The sequence below is a fragment of the Ruditapes philippinarum genome, unplaced genomic scaffold, assembly GCF_026571515.1.
Source record: "Ruditapes philippinarum isolate M1 unplaced genomic scaffold, ASM2657151v2 ctg4983_1_1_1_1, whole genome shotgun sequence".
Classification (NCBI taxonomy): Eukaryota; Metazoa; Mollusca; class Bivalvia; order Venerida; family Veneridae; genus Ruditapes; species Ruditapes philippinarum.
The window spans coordinates 16658-34137 of NW_026860383.1; the positions used below are offsets into that span (position 1 = coordinate 16658).

The following is a 17480-nucleotide window of genomic DNA, read 5'->3' on the forward strand; positions in this document are numbered from 1 at the left end:
TTGCAAATACAGCCGTTTGTAATAAGTTTGTGATAAAGAAACTTTTCTTTTCAATAAGAAGGCGATCAATGTGCAGCTTAATAGTTTATCACATTTGGTGTGCTAGTTCAAGAAACAAAGTTAACCTCCCGGTGTATTTATTCAACCATAGAGGAAACGAAGTTAAAATATTTATAAAAGCACTGCTTATAAATAGGGAGGGTGTTTAAATGTCAGTCGCAATCATTTCCGTACATAACTTTAATGCTTGATTTTGCCGAACAAACTTATTTATAATATGATTTTAAATGCTTTTGTTATTTCGCATGCAATTATCACTTGTTTAGTTGTAGCCTTCAGTCCGTTATCAACAAGCCGTAAGAGTTGTTTATCGTTATACATGTGCGACCTCAAAGCCAGAAGTGGCGAACAGTCATTGCTAATAGTACGGGACAGATAATGATTTAATATATGTGTTTATTGTTTATCGCAATTTCGTAATATGATTTGCATTTACGCAAAACATAAGTCGCTTATAGGGGTGGATATATAGCTCAACAAAATGTGTTGTTTTTGTTACATTTAAGTAACAAGTATGTGCATCATTTTGTTTCAATACGAAGGAACAGCATTTGGTTGTTTAATTTGACATTATGCTGACTGATAGGTATTGCAACACCGGCTGCCATTTTTAAAACACACACTATATCCATTTTTGTTTTGTCTGCATAATATTATATAACATAAATTTAACGTTTAATTTATTTATATAATATTAATTTTAAGTGTGTTAAAATAAATATCACAATTCTAAAATATAATTGTTTGGAAATTTATTTCAGTTCCAATTAGACACCTGAGGATTGTAAACATTTATGAAAATGTGATTCAAGCCATAGAAAATTTCAAAACAACAATCACTTGCCAAACTTCTGAAGGACGACCTGCTGCAAATATTACATGGATAAAAGTATCAAAAAGAGGAATCAAAACGGATCTAACACAAAAAGCGATAAACAATATTTCTAGACAAAAAAACGGCATGGAAAAGGTGCAAAGCAGCATTGATTTGAATCCATTAAAAGCGGAAAATAATACGCGTATAATTTGCCAAGCAACGAATAAAATATCAAATGTGACCAAAACGGAAGTTATTCTGTATGTCCAATGTAAGTTTATATTACAAACGATATTGGTTTTACCGTCTTATTGAATTTACACAACATGTTATATGTTGTATTTTTATTAATATATTATCTCAGTAAGTACGAGAATTAATAGTTATTTTTATGCTTCACGTAATTTTGGGCGAGCATACAATCGCCTGGTTGTCCGTCGTCTGTTCGCCCGTCAGTCCGTACATACGTTCATACGTCCCAAAGTTGTGTCCGGTCCATAACTTTGTTATTTGAAGTCTGATTTTACAACTTTTTCAGAGAAATTATCACCATATTGAGACGATGTGTCGCGCGAAACATTTGGGTCGCTACACCTTGAAGGTCAATCTCACAGCATGACCTTGAAGCAAAATCGTGTTCGGCCCATAACTTTGTAGTTTGAAGTCGGATTTTACATTTATTTCACAGAGATGATCCACTTATTGAGACGACACGTCGCGCGCAAGTCTGTAGTTAGATCTCATTGAGTAGAAGAGCAGTGCAAAGAACAGTAACTTTGCATTGCCTAAGTTTGGAATTATCATACTTTGAACTTTGTCTGGGACATAACTCTGAAACTACAAAAGATTTACTTGTCTGTGTCCAAATCCTAGTCGGGGAGCATCACCCGGTTCAACCAGCTCTTGTTTAAAGATGTTTATTAAGAATTTAAAAAGATGTTTTTATTAGATGTGTGTAATATTATCTAGATAGAAATTCTTTGTTCAAGTTTTTTTTTATTCCAAAACATGTAGTCCTAAAATCTTCCCATATTCTGTGTGGTGCTTTGGATTGACAATATATAATGTAAGTGCAGACGTACATGGAGACGAATAATTATAGAAGTGGATAAGATACTTATCATTTGCAGAAAGTAGCATTTAGTCAGACATTGTTTACGCAAAAGGAGCAAAATGTAAACAAAGTAGTACTTTGACTTTTATACAAAATACTTAACCACTACAATTGTTCGTTTTGCTAAAAAGGAAAATATGCAAAGAGTGTATAGGAAAAAGACCAATAAGATGTATTGAACATTGAGAACTAACTTTGATTAGGGACATGTATAGTTTATTTCATAACAGTCTAAAAATTCACTTTCTCACACACTCGAAACTGCTCTTAAAAATCTTAAAGTATTCCACGAGCAATAATCAAGATGAATTGTATATAAGCATTAGCAGTCATTGGTCGGAATTTAATTGAACTAGGTTCGTTTGACTGATTTCTGCAATGTCGTTATTTCGTTCTGTCGCGATTGAAAGGCCGGTAACACGAACTAACGATATAACGACGAAAACATAAATTCTCGTTTTGTCGTACTGTTTTTTTTTTTTTTTTTTTTTTCCTTTTTGAAAGCGCTGAAAGGAAATTTTAATGCAAAAAGACGAAGATAAAAAATCGTCTTGTCGCCCATACTCGTATTTGGCGTGTTGACGCCCTATATTTGGCGTCATATCGTTCTGTCACCTGTTCGTTCTACAGGTGCGCTAACATGCTAAGCGGTATGACTGAAATACGAAAGTGACTTTTTTTGGACGAAAGTGAGCGAAAGTAACTTTTAAAATATGAATTTGAGCGTTTATATAAACATTTTACAATTGCAGTTTGTAGATGTATATTATAAGAAATTAATTATATTTGATTTCGAAATTAATCAATATAATGATAAAATGGCAATTTACACAAGTTCTATGACCGCCATTTTGGTTGGTAGTTGGATATTCCAGTAACCATTGACCAGTCCTCAAATAAGTTTTCGTTCCTTTGATTTGCTTACAATTGTTAACTTGTCAGATTCATCTGAAATTTTCCATCGCGTCTATTCACAGTTTTTAGAATGGTGCATGCAACATGTGATGTATTTAACAAAAATGTATGCACAGTTTCACGTAAATATATTAAATAAATGATTAAGTATATCATTTATGTAACTCTTCATCTCTTAAAATTATTTTAAATATCTTAGTATTCATATATCTTTTACGAAAAGCCAAATGTATCTGAGGTTGAGGAGGAAAGAAAAGGCTAATATTTAGAAGATTAGTTTACGTTCGTTATTTGAAAGACTTGTTGTTTTTTCTTGTATTTCTGTGATTGAAAGAAATAAAGTAGATGGGCTGAAAATATAAAACATTGTTAACCTCCTAAACCCTACACTCAACCCATATTAATAAAGGTGCGAAAGAAGCCTAAATCGCGCGGATAACCATGGTCGGTACAGGTGCGTACAATATCGACCAATGAAATTGCGTTTAACAAAATAATATTCGTCAACGCAAAAATAAAATATATCAGTGATTTTACTTTGCTTTTTTTTGCTTGAAATCGTTCACATTTTGAAATTTTTCACAGCTGTATTGTTTGATTGCCGCTATGTTGTCTGTCATACCGAACCCCGTATAGAACGAGCGTTTTGTTTGGTTGTAATAGATTCGTAAACTCGTGAAGCAACCAATGAAAAAGCTGTCTTTGAGAGACCTCTAGTCGACTGGATATGGACCAAAAATCCCACGGCTGACAAATGCTTATTGTTCGGCCGTGGGTATCCGCCGAATGAGTATATTATATTGTTATGTGTACTAGTTTTCTTTATGTTATGATTTTTTTTTTAGTTTAACGTTTTACCCTAAAAATATAAAAAATAAAATTATTTCAAGAACATCGTAAGCATATACAATAAAACATTTATCAAACAATAAAAACATGTAAAAACAACAATTAGAATTACGACACGTTTTCAAATTTCAGATACGAGTATAAATGCTATCCCCCCCCCCCCCTTCATGAATGTTTGATTATATAAAATGCATGTGTATTTAATACAGATTTTTTGAACGAATATTTTGTTCCGGACTACGTCGTATATTTAGGTTACTGAGATATAACGTGTACATGTATTGATTACGTTACTGTCAAAAAAATATTGTTTTGAAAGCGGTAGCTGCATTAACGTATAAACAGTATCTATTTACACACGAAAAAAAAAACTATAATGTTTGTATAAACAAATCTTTATAAAAATCTTCATTTTATTTTGTAAAAACATATGACTCCGTATGGCATTGCTCCTTAACTTTATGTAAGAAATTAAAATTGAATTTTCAATTTCAGATCCTCCAAGTAAACCGTATTTTCATTTCCTTCCACGAAACAATTTAGCAAAAGGTGGCAAATTACTAGCCCATAAACTTATTATTGAAGAAAGAAGCAATTTTACTGTTATGTGTAGATCCGATGGTGATCCTCCTCCGACATGCAGATGGAACATTACGAATGACAAAACGAAATATCCATATCTCACGTTTGCAAATATAACAAAGAATGACAAGGGAATATATAGATGTGTTGCAGAGAATTTTATTCAAAGAAACTTCCCAAAATATGAAAGAAAGAAGAACAAGTCGACGGATCTTGAAATAGATGTTCAATGTAAGTTTTGTTTTGTTAATATATATTGATAGCGTAAAACGATTACTATATTCCATCGCTTGAACCAAGTGTGCAACGATGTACGTCGAACCTCTTACATTATGAACATTGACTATTTTCTTTTAAATATTTTTTCAGATCAAAGTAGAATAGTCAAGTTCTATGTAACTGAATTTGAAAAGCTGGATCATTCTGAAGCAACTGAAAACGAAACGGTTTCCTTTAATTGTAAAGTTGATTGCAATCCATCTTCCTCAATAGCAATATCATTTAAGAACAAAGAATTAGGGCATAATGAATCTACACAAGGTTTGGTTCTCCCCCATAAAGTTATATCTTGTTTCGACGATGGCGAATATACATGTTCAGCACATAACAGGTACAATAGTGAACCATGTTTGGAAGAGTTGACATTACGTGTTAGATGTAAGTAATATTCCCTTCACGTGATGTTTAAAGTTTGATTCGTGCGAGTTTATTCAATAATTCTTGCAATGCTTTAGATTATTTGTGTTTCAATAATGAAAAAAAGAGAGAGAATGAAACGATGCCTTTTCCGATTTCCATTGCAATTATTTATTAGAATTATTTATTAGAAAAACTAATAATAATTGAAGAAAAACATCAACCGGTTTCATCCGTTTAAGTGATCTTCAATATCTTAAATTCATCAGCATTTTTTTATTTTCGAAAACTAAATAAATAGTTATTTTGTCTTCTGCGAAATCATTTTTGTCAATTGACTTAAAGGGTGCTATGATCAATTGCTTCAATTTACATTAGTGTGTACATATGTATACATGTTATGTATTGTCGGATATTGTAGGTACACCACTACTTTCACCAGATTTTGATCTTAGAGCAAACATAACGAGTACACAGAATATGACTGTTACTTTTTCGTTTAAAACAATTGCTTTTCCGACACCAGATTTTCAATGGTTTAAATTTAGCGGCTCTTCCTGGTATACATTGACGAATAATAGAAGATTCCATATTAAAAGAAATGGACTATATTCCATTCTCACTATCAGCAAAATTGCTGCTGATGATTTCGGCATCTACAAGCTAAGGATAGACAATAAAGTTGGAGTTCTTGAGCAACTGTATTTCCTCAAGGCAAATGGTAAAAATTAAAATAAATTATGTATACAAGTATATTGAAAGTTTTCGTCTTTGCTCTTTTATAAATGCGCTTGTCACAATATATTAAATAAGTAAGCCACAGACGAACACTTAATTTTTGAAACCATTTAAGAAACATACAGTTAAAACGGAAAAAGAAAACACAAAACAGTATGCGCAAAAGTTTTATTTATTTTTCAGATTCCCTTACGGTATCCACAAAACTGACGATTGATTTGAAGTATTTTATATATACATTAGGGGGAATCATATTCATTGTTGCTTTATTAGTTGGAACATATTTCATTTTTAAAAGGTAATATTTAGTCATACATAAACGATCATCAATCTTTGCTATAATGTAGTTACATTTATTTCGACAATACTTGTCTCATTCCTTACACATCTATATAAAATTGTGCATTATTTGTAAAAAAAAAGAATAATTAGAATATTAAACGTTTACATTGAGGTGATAAATAACTCAATAATCAATGACTTACAATTTACCATGATTGTTGCATAAATAGTGCTTCTCGTTCGTTTAGATACGTAATAGTTTTGTATAGCTTACATTTTGATAGCGCAAGGATGTAATTGTTTAAGTAATATAACCAAAAGCATACATGTTATCACGTTTAGTGTAATCAATCTGAATAAAAAACGCGGAAATATTGTGACATAAAATAACCTAGTCTAGGCTGTTGTGAAATAGCTGTAATCTGAACACAGATATTAAGAATACAAGAAAAGGCGGCGGTCGCAGAGCAATAAATAAGAAAATAAGATATCAAAAGCCCGACGTCAGTTAATAACACTGTGAAAGGACATGTAAAGAATCATGTTCTAAAAGTGTTACGTGTCATAGTGTTTGGAAAGCATTATATTACTCACTTACGTCAAGTTTATGCACGTCTTGTTAATTGATCCTGGAATAGATAGATTTTGAGTTTTGTTTTCCAGACAAAAACAACAATGTACAAAAGCAGCTTTTGATCAAAATGTCTCAATTGAGGTTCATGAAGCTGAAAACATATACCAAAACATGCCAATAAACAGTATGTTTATATCATTTATAAATTTTGGCTAACCTATATTGTTTAACAAAATATCTTCTATGTACGATTTGTTTTCTATTCACGTTAGTTACTTTTTTTATATCAATATGCTTTTCTTCTTAGCTTACATGCACATTTGGTCAGCTTATTTCTTCATCTTTAATGTAAAAAAGTCTTAAGTCTGCTGTACGTTTTAATATGTTTTCAAGACATTAAGTAACAATCACGTGCGTTTTTGAATGGTACTAAATAACAGAATGCTTTATGTTATTTTCTTTGTTATCATTTCAGGAACAAATAAAATGCGTGAAACTAAATATGTATGTCATTATAAGAAGCCTGTTGTATATAAAATTCAAGAAAACACAACGGAAGTGCGAGAATCTGGAATTTCTCTAAATTTACAAGAGTTTGATAATATCATGTTAGAACCACCAAAATACTGCAACACACAACACACAATAGATAATCTAGAACATATTAAAATATCCGAAATCTTAGATTATATATTGAATCAGACGGATGAATCAGTTAGTGCTGAGTTTCAGGTATTTTGCCAACCTTGATATCTCACGTCATTTTAAAAATCAGAGAGACATAACTGATGAAATAATATCGAATGCTCACAATTAGTGGTTCATCTTTTTTGTTTGATTTAAAAGTTTTGAATCATTTTCTTTGACATATCACTTAAGATTAATATTGATATTACTGACAATCTGATATTTTCCTTTCAGAAAATACCAACTGTTTTTCAGCTGCCCTGTTCTTCCGCACACAATCCGAAAAACCTATCGCAGAATAGATATAGGGATGTTGTGCCATGTATGTACTAGATGTAAATGCATTAGTATATCCTTTAAGAAAAAATATTATAAATAAGAAATGAATTTATTTAACGTGTTAATATATTTTGTTATTTGGATTTGACGTTGAATAGAGATTTTTTATATTTATAAAATGAGTCTTTGCAAAGAGCTTAAACTAAGCGTATTTTCATTGTCAAACACTGCTTGATTTACTTGACTTTGTGATCTTTTATGAGAAATGATGCAATATACAAATTTGTTGCCAAAATGCATACTTGTTTAGAAAATTCAAATAGAAAGGAAAAGTGATAGCTTTTTTTCCTTATCTATATCAAATACTCATTCGCTTACCAATATTTATGCCATAGTATGACACTAAATACTTCAATAAATAATATTATAATAGTTATATAACCTCAAGTGTTTCTATAGAATTTTGGAAGGACAGTTTGGACCAATGTATAGTTTTTTCTAGTTCTCACACCGATAAAAGACTGAAATCATTATACACATTACAGGTTTGATCATTCGTCATGATTCTCTTGTATGATTCATGTTTCCTTTTCAGATGACAATACCAGAGTTGTAATTGACAATCAACCAGAATTTTACATAAACGCATCATACATTGACGTGAGTCTATTATAATTTGATAACACTAAGCTATTTATTTCATTACGCACTATTCAATAAAAGCATACTTAGTTTATATAACATTTTGTTACAATCTTTACATAATTCTAAACTAAATTTTATTTACAGATATATATATGACTTTATTTATTTTCTAATTTCAGGGATACAACATACCTAACGAATACATAGCTTGTCTAGGTATTCTTTGATTTTTTATGTTTTTGTCACAATAGCATAGTTAAACTTCTTGTTTAAAGCGCTCTTTGCTTTACTGTCTTAGTTACGAGCACGTGATTCATTTATATTTTAGTAAAATATTTGCATTCGTTAGGCAATCATTCACCCGGCATGGATGTATAACTCTAATTGTCACAGTTTTTATTGGATCTTCATCAAACATTGTCATGTTTTATACTTCTATAAGTCTCTTAGATATGATAACTTTATACAAATTTATTTTAGTTCGATAGTGCTGGAGGCTATAAGCTTATTGAAACACTATCGAGTCCGTTCATGGAGCAAAATAGTTCTAAGCATTGAATTTAACGTTTCTTGCTCAAGGAAACAACGGCCTGCCCCTGACAGGGTTTGAACCCATGCGGTCAGCAATCTTTAGATTACTAGTCCGACGGGTTAACAACGCGGCCACGTCGCCCCTCCAGATATGATTGTATATCCTTTATGTTTGGTCAGTATACCTATAGTTACACGACAAATCAAAGAACAATTCTTATGAACACTCAAGTTCTGGTGTTAGTCTTAGGTTATAGTAGCCATAATGTTAACAATAAATTTTTAATATAGACGAGATCACCAGGTCAAAATAAATAATTTTTGCAATCAAGATGGCAAACATTTTACTTAATCACCATCTTTGGTGACATTGTCAGGGCGGCTATTTTAATACGATTCAGCTTAAGTTTGAATATGAATCACATTAAGACAATATGTGGGTCACCAGGAAGATATTTGGTTTGAATATTATACACCTTAAGAATAAAGGTAATAAGATCAAAATCAAACGGCAGCAAACGTCTCAGTTGTATTGATAAATTATCCATCAAGCTTTGTCCGGAATTAGGTCCAATTTTTAGTTTTGACTCCATTATATTCCAATACCCTTATATCAAAAAAGGTCACAATTTCGAACTCACATATTACCATGAAAACCCTCTGGAAATAACTATTTTGTTTTGATGTTTACATATTTTAAGAACATAACAATATTTGAATACTGTCAGTGTTATGTGGAAGAAAAGAGGTTATCATGACTTTGGGCTTTAGATAGACTTAGTGTTATATTCCCTTTATCCAAATCAATAATGACTTTACAAAACACACACAACATTATCATATTCTATGAAATACGTTTGAAACTGGGACATTACATATGTTATATCACAAACAATGTTGATTTGTATTAAGCAAGTCTACTACAGAAAACAACGTTGTTTTCTTCAGAATGTAAATGTTTACGACATATATTAATTCAAAGTTGCTTCAACAATTTTAGTTTAAATCTTTATCTTAGTTGTAATCATTCAAAACAAAAACAAAAAAGTTGTTAAAAATGATAATTGGTGGAGTGTGCGTTATATGACCTTTGAATACGAACTTTGAACATGTCACAAGAATTTCGTTCACATTTCAGGACCTACATCAAAAACACACGATAACTTCAAATCTTTCTGGAAAATGGTTTGGCACATGAAAGTAGAGATTATTGTGATGCTAACAAATCTGAATGAACCCTCGGTATTCGCTTTTCTATTTGACTAGTATTATACAGAAATGTCGAAGTCATTAAAACTTTTATGCAGCATCAATTTCTGTTCATGATAACAGCAGCTTTTAGTTCACTTGCATGTAATCAATAAGGAGAGAATATTTTCATTTTTTAATTCTTTTTTTTTTGTTTTGTTTGTTTTTGTTTTGGACAACACGTTTAAGTATTGTTCTATAATACGTAGACACGGTCGAGGGTTTAGATATTGCAGCCATCTATTAACGTTTTACATTTAAATAGCTTGTGTAAGAGAAGTAAGAAACCGAAAGTTACCTTATTACTCACTTACTTAAAGTGAGAATAATAATCGTGACATTTTCTTGAAGTGTACGGTATCTCATGTAAGCGTTACATGGCCATATTTAAACTATTGTTTAAGCTAATTGTATCATTACCGACATTACGATATCCACATACTGGTATGTTTTCTTATTTAAGGGTATGAAATGCGAGCAGTATTGGCCTGATGTCAATCAAAGCGAAATGTTTGGAGATGAACATGTTTTCTGTCAAGAACTTTACGAATTTGCTGAGTACACAATAAGGAAATTTGAAGTTTCGAGCAACAAAAACAGAGTATAATGAATAAGTTATACATACAACAAATTTAAAGCAATTGTTGCCGGCAAATCCGTATTCGTGGCAAATGCGTGAACTTTGGGTTTTAAGTTATCCAATACATCATGTAAGGAAATAGTGTAAAACCAATCAATCCTATATTTGAAAACAAATGCATTCGTAATTTAATGAATATGCAAATCAAATAAACTGTCTTCTCAAAACTATTTTATTAGACATAATTAACAACGACATTTTTTTCTTCATGTCAAAATAATTTAGCAAACAGCTTGCAGACGCATAGTTCAACTTCATTATACAGCTTGGCCAGACAAAAAGACACCGGAAGATGTCGTTACCCTTCTTGAATTCAGACACAAATTTAGAAATATAGACACCACCTTGAATGGTCCTGTCATTATACACTGCAGGTTAGTTCATACCTAAAGTCTTAATAGAACTTATTTGCATAATTTGTTTGCTGGAAGTGTACTAGATAAAGGTTAAAAAAAACAGCAATATGATTTTGAATATTTTAATTATAAAATATAATCAAGGCATAAATTTGTGCAACGTGTTAAACACATTTTTTTTGATGAAAAGTTGATGGAATGTTTAAAATCAACGATTTAAAATCGATATTTCTGTACAGGCAAAGCATTTTGTTTTAATCATAGCGCCGGGATAGGACGTACAGGAGTATTTATAGCTATTGACAAACTTATCTTGGAAGGACATTCTGAAGGCACTGTTAATGTGGCGGTTTGTGTCAAGAAAATGAGAGAGATGCGAATGAAAATGGTTCAAACAACCGTAAGCTATATCAATTTAGGTTTTAGATATCATATAAATCTACCTTCTCAAAAATATTTCATAAATGGCTATAATAGTTCTGTTATAAATATGCTCAGCACATTTCTCTGTTCTGTTTAATCTTTTAGAAAATGTTACAGGTAAAATTCAAGAAAAGCACACCGTTCCTAAACTTTACATTTGGTTGAAAGTCATCAATACGATTACGTGTTATTTTATCTTTCGGAATTATGTATCATTATAATCATTAAAAAACATCTTATTTCAGATATAACTAACGTAATTGGATAATTTATTATAACATAAGTATTTGCTTGTTGTATGTTAAATTTGTGTAGATTAAGTTATATTTTCTAGGAACAATACAAGTTCATCTTCAAAGCATTAGCTTACGCTTTATACTTTGATTCTGAGCCAATACAAAATGAAAACCTTATAGAAAAGATTGAAGGGGCTGACGACACATTGTTTGATATAAAATACCAGGTGTGTTCAGATATATATATATATATCGGTGTGAATTAAAATATATATTTCAAGCGAAATAAGTAAAATAAAATGATATTCCGAGCGAAATGAATAAAATAAATGATACATAAAAGGTCAGTTTTAGAGGCAATACCAATATAAATATATTTTCTTTTTATGAAATGAGTGAAATATATTTAGATAATGCGAAAACAATGCTCATGAATAAACTCAAACTTGATTATCAATATCTGACATTTTAAGGACCACTGCAGAAGTGCACCGCGTTTGTTGTTCGTTATCATGTTAACAAGAAAAACATTTTTGTTTTGTTGATTACAATCATTATAAGTATGATTTTCAGTTTTAACTATTTTAGGAACTTTTAATGTGTCTGGAAAATACTGGAAATGACATTACGAGTACAGCGGCAGTATATGAAAATGTTATGCTCAAAGATATGCATACAGTAGAACTTTTAGGTAATGAATATCTTCTAATTATTGACAAAAAGTATCATATACATTTGAAACAAAATATAAACAAATATTATATGAATAATATATTTGATTCGAACAACATTTGTTTCGAATTATTTACAATTTCGATTCAATATGTTATTTGATCACTTTGAGCGTTATCCTCACAGATTATCACACTCAAATAAAGGGTCTTGAACATTTTTGCCATTATTTTTTGTTTCAATACTTGAATCAGTAGTCCCATGATCTACTCTTGACATCCATTTTTTATCTTCGGATTTATGTGCTTCAGTTTCTTTCGTTGTGCTACAGGCTAGCTAATAAACGTAAATGAAAAAATAAACCTGTTATGTACTTTTCTTCAGGCTTCCTTGCCACTTGTCAGTTTTAATTAACTTATTTCATAGTCGATAATAGGTTTAATTTCATAATAATGGCTACGTATATCGTACGTAGAACACCATCAAGTGTTCAGACTTTCTGTGGTACTAATTTGACTAGGTTTAAGTTATGCATTTTCCACAGTCCGTAAATATTCAAAGAATCAAAGCAATTAATATGTTATATTATCGATCATTTCTGCAAGCTTTACAGTTTGGCAGATAAAGGAACATGTTGTCCTGTCTGTATTTATTATGCTATATCTATTGAGAAACGGACTGTAGAGTTGCATATAAAATATAAATTAGCTTTTTTATGCACATAAAATATTTGTTTCAATTCAATAACATTGGACCACTAAAACAATAACAATTTTGAATTTAGGCTAATTAGAGCAACCCAGTTCACGGCAACAGCACTTTTAAAATCATTTTTTTTATCTCTCATAAAGTACAAAAGTACTAGGTGTGACAAACAGTAATGCCGAAAATGAAATGCAAGGGACTGCTTAGATACATTTTGAGTTAAAAAGTGGAATATAATCTTAAAAGGTGAAAAAACACTATAAACGATTTTTTTTATCATTTCAGACAATTACAATCGGGTACATCTGTATTTAAACAGAGGTTATGACGACACGGATTATATCAATGCTGTCTACATCAATGTATTATCATACGTTTAATTATATATGATAGTTTGCATTCACCTTTTCTTTTCATTCTTGTCTTCAGTCATAACTATTATTTTCTGTGCTGCTTCCAATTAGTAATCAACCACGAAACAAAGTAAGCAAAGGTCCATTTTTTCATGTTTAGATTTGATATGGTAACAGAAGCTCAATGTAACTATACACTAATCAAACCCATCTCATATATTGTCAAAGTTCAACAGTAATTTCCCATAAATCATGTTATATCCATCTAAAATTTCAATGTTAGAAAAAACACTGTTTTATTACACAATTATCAAATATAAACTGATTTTAAACAGAGTTTCAAGCTTAAAGACCATCTCATCATGGCACAATCACCCCTTCCTGGAACAGAATTTGACTTTCTGACGATGATTTATCAAGAAAATTGTTCCTGTATAGTGTCGATTGAGGATATATCTGAGCAAAGTATGGTAAGGTCATAATCAAAAGTCGTATGTTACATCTGTATCACATAAGACATACTATGCAATACACAATAATGAACGTTTTTTTTAACATTTTTTTATATCATAACATATTATCATTTTGTTTGATTTCGTACATATGTCCTTAAATGAATGTCGTATAATTGAAAAAACAAAAACAAAGACAAACAGAGAAACATAATCTGAGCAGAAAAACGTTAAGAAATTGTATTGAATTTACATGTTTTTTAGTAATGACATTTTCTAAAAATTAAAGTCAAAGTATTAAATTTTCTATTTTTATTTGAACTGTATTTAAGTTAATTCAATGCATCTGTTTCAGGCAGTCAACAAGTGTTTTCCAACGAACAATCGTTCAACAGATATAGGATGTTTTACAGTTTGTTGTACTGTACACAAATCCACTTCACAGTACACTGTTAGTAAAATGACCATCAAGAATAAAGGAAAGGTATCGATTATATCAGTTTACAAAATTGACCATGATTTTTTCGCCAGATGGATTAACATATGTGTTCAATAACTCGAACAATAAGTGTAAGGTTCAAATTAGGTGTTTATTCAAACAAGATTATGAATATAGGCTTATTGTTTTGCTTTGATGTATCGGAACAGATTTTTCATGGTTTAAGGTAACCTGCTGTCATTGTGCACCAACATACGACCACTTGTTAAAATGCATTAATCATACATAGACAATGTTTCAGCAATATGGTTTGGTTAGTTTTCAGATGATAGACGGGATTTTTATCATTTTCAATACAAGAATTGGAAAGCCAAAGATGTCATACCCGAAAACGCTGAAGAATTTGTGGAGTTTGTAAAAGATGTCGGGGAATATATAACACATACCAATGAAAGTTCACACGTTCTAGTTCATTGTTTGTAAGATAAACTATTACCATTATTTTGTGTGTTTGTATTGAAGTGTTTAGTTTTGTTTGATGAGGTTTCTAGCTTTTTTATTTGTTTCTTACTATAATCTTCTAAATAATATAAAGTGCATGTAAAATTTGAAATAATGTGCGTAAGAATCCTAATGAAAATGTTTGAGATAGTATTTTAATGGTTATTGTTTTAAAGGAAAACACCATGTTGTTTATGTTTAATGCAGAAACGGGAGTGAACGAAGTGGGATATATTGTGCTGTCGCAATCATAATGGAAAAGATCTTTTATGACAAGAAAGTTAGTGTGCTGAACACGTTGAGACACTTAAGGACAAGACGACCAAATGCAATAACTAGCATGGTGAATTTAACTCATTTGAATAAACTATTTTACTTGCCCCCTCTATTTTAAATTCATCATTTGGTTCTAATAAAGAAATTATTTTTCTTTAAAAAAAATGTCAACAAAGTTTATCAGAACAAATCGCGCTTTGTAAATTCACGTTGGAGTTAAATATTTACAATTATAAGATACATATACTTATGTAATTCATTCTTTTTACAGGAGCAGATGAAGTTTTGCTTCAAAGCTGCTAAAGCCATTGCTGAGACGCAAATTAAAACATCCGGTATTAGTAAAGATACACCGTATTGAACAGAAAAGCAAATCACGACGAAAACAATTTAAAGAGGAAAAAAACAAAACATTGAATATTAAAGCAAACAAATGTAAATTGCGTTTTGAATTGTTGTACATACCCTTCTTTAATATGTAAATACAACAATATCTTTTATTTTTGTAAATGTAATGTGAATATTACAATAATTAACATTTCAGCGTGCTTTTTATTTCGCAATCATTAAAAGTTTAATTTTGACTGTTATGACTGTGACATTGGGTAAAAAGAAACTACACTGTCTTATTGTTCACCAGCGCCATTCAATAAGATTTCGTAGTTAAAAGTATGCCAGGGTTGTTCAAAAATGAATATGATTGCGGCTATACTGTTCACATATTTTTCTCAATTTACCTACACAACTTTTAGAGAAAATATCGGAACATGTCCCTATTTACTTTGAAAAAAAATCAAAACAACATATTTAAGAATGATAAGTCTGTAAATATCAAAAATAACATGTGGTACGCAACCCGTCGCACGCGTCGCAAAACAAATTGAACATGTATAAGCCGTCATTCTTTCTGTAAGTATTATCCCGTATCATGTAATTATAACCAATCATCGTTTGTGTTGATGAAGTTGGAAAGAAGGCAATCTCATTTTATCTACTCACTCCGAAAATAAATGCCATTGAATCGGCCAATCTCTATTCGTGCTCGTGATTGTTAAGTAGTTTTTAGCTAAATGGGTAAAAAATTTTAATGTTAATGCATTCAATTAAAAGTATTTATTCTATAAACATTACAATAATGTGCAGTAACATATAAAAAAGATTTATCAGTTGACCAGTATGAACAGCCTGATCACAGACTATCACTTTATTAATCATAATCGGCGAATCGACTGAGTACATTAATTAGAGTGACTTGTTTACTGTCGCTCCTTTTGTAGCGCTTTTGCAATTAACGCCACAAATGCCCACTAATTTGCCGATTTGCCATAGCTCTGTGTTGTTTTTGTTCTCTTATTTGTCGGAATTGCTTGAACTATTTAAAAGCGGGTGACCTACTTGTCTCTTATTTCAGCTTCGTTTATATATAAGACCCTTGTTTGTAGCTGAAGGACTATAGATAGTCTGTGGTTTCATGTAACAATCGCACAAATTTCAAGTTTTTCAACGGACGTCAAATTTCTACATTTAACGCAATGTCCAATGCTGTTAAAAACTTGATTGTTTAGCCATTGCCTGTCTAAATGATGTAAACTTTGGACAAAGTGTCATTTTATTGATGAAACTGGGTTGGTAAACTATATGGAAATACAGTCGCCAAGTTATGAATATACTGCAAGTACAATTCGCCTTGAAGCAAACTCGAATGTGCAGCACCGGTAGCATGCTACCATGGTTATTCAATACCACAGGAAACATGAGTTAAGCATTGTAATATGATACAAATATGCTCAAACAGTTATTGTAAGTTAAGACCGCTATACATATGAACAATTATAAACTTATTAGAATATGAATTCAAAAATGTGTAGTCATTTCCTTTTGAACAACCCTCGTAACAAAGTAGTATCACCGTCATTCTAATAAAAAGGATCGAAGACATTTAAGAAAGAAACTCAATCGCTCTTTCCCATTTTTATTGTTTTATGGACACGCTTTGAATCAAAACAGCACATATGCTTACAATATTGCAATATTCTTTGTATTATTCTATACAATGTTGTTTTTATATTTATTTATTTTATTACTTTACATTTAAATGTCATTTATTGTTAATTTTAATACTGTTAAAAAAGGTTATTACACATGTTGTATTATATAATTATATGTTCTGCTCTTTATGGCGGGGGAAATATATGTATCAATCGATCTTGGCCTATTTAAGTTGAACGCCTGTTTCTTATTAGATCGTATGAAATAGAGAGTCTTTTAATGTTTTGTGCTTTTTCGAGGTCTGTTTTGCAAAGGTAAATTTTACATATTGAAGTTTAAGGCGGACAATACAATGATAAGAAGCTACGTATTAGGTCAAACATGCAGTATTTTTAACCTGTCGGGGTATAACTGTGTCGTCAATGTACTTTGAAACTAGAGCTCCAAGTGATCTGTTAAAAGCACGATTCAGGCAGGTAAT

At 30.9% G+C, this 17480-nt stretch overlaps 2 protein-coding genes across 2 annotated transcripts; both read left to right on the forward strand.

The window, feature by feature from the left end:
- The first annotated feature begins 667 nt into the window (after positions 1-667).
- On the forward strand, positions 668-8405 carry LOC132759847 (hemicentin-1-like). The gene is made up of 10 exons (XM_060751707.1): positions 668-1148; positions 4251-4568; positions 4707-4994; positions 5395-5694; positions 5895-6009; positions 6657-6751; positions 7043-7299; positions 7489-7576; positions 8129-8193; positions 8358-8405. The coding sequence occupies exons 1-10, from the start codon at positions 1022-1024 to the stop codon at positions 8403-8405; spliced, it is 1701 nt and encodes a 566-aa protein (XP_060607690.1). The 5' UTR covers positions 668-1021.
- A 1443-nt stretch (positions 8406-9848) lies between these two features.
- LOC132759844 (receptor-type tyrosine-protein phosphatase alpha-like) lies at positions 9849-17037 on the forward strand. The gene is made up of 12 exons (XM_060751704.1): positions 9849-9951; positions 10421-10558; positions 10823-10971; positions 11218-11353; positions 11711-11839; positions 12201-12303; positions 13275-13351; positions 13678-13812; positions 14150-14278; positions 14552-14712; positions 14942-15077; positions 15282-17037. The coding sequence occupies exons 1-12, from the start codon at positions 9892-9894 to the stop codon at positions 15369-15371; spliced, it is 1443 nt and encodes a 480-aa protein (XP_060607687.1). The 5' UTR covers positions 9849-9891; the 3' UTR covers positions 15372-17037.
- Positions 17038-17480: the final 443 nt, after the last annotated feature.

Excerpts from the sequence above, each read along its gene's own strand:
- LOC132759847 (XM_060751707.1), top strand. The coding sequence starts at position 1,022 with ATGGAAAAGGTGCAAAGCAGCATTGATTTGAATCCATTAAAAGCGGAA. Across the intron at positions 1,149-4,250 it reads AGTTATTCTGTATGTCCAAT|ATCCTCCAAGTAAACCGTAT; the intron begins GTAAGTTTATAT and ends TTTCAATTTCAG. Across the intron at positions 8,194-8,357 it reads TAAACGCATCATACATTGAC|GGATACAACATACCTAACGA; the intron begins GTGAGTCTATTA and ends TTCTAATTTCAG.
- LOC132759844 (XM_060751704.1), top strand. The coding sequence starts at position 9,892 with ATGGTTTGGCACATGAAAGTAGAGATTATTGTGATGCTAACAAATCTG. Across the intron at positions 11,840-12,200 it reads TGTTTGATATAAAATACCAG|GAACTTTTAATGTGTCTGGA; the intron begins GTGTGTTCAGAT and ends TAACTATTTTAG. Across the intron at positions 13,352-13,677 it reads TCAATGCTGTCTACATCAAT|AGTTTCAAGCTTAAAGACCA; the intron begins GTATTATCATAC and ends GATTTTAAACAG.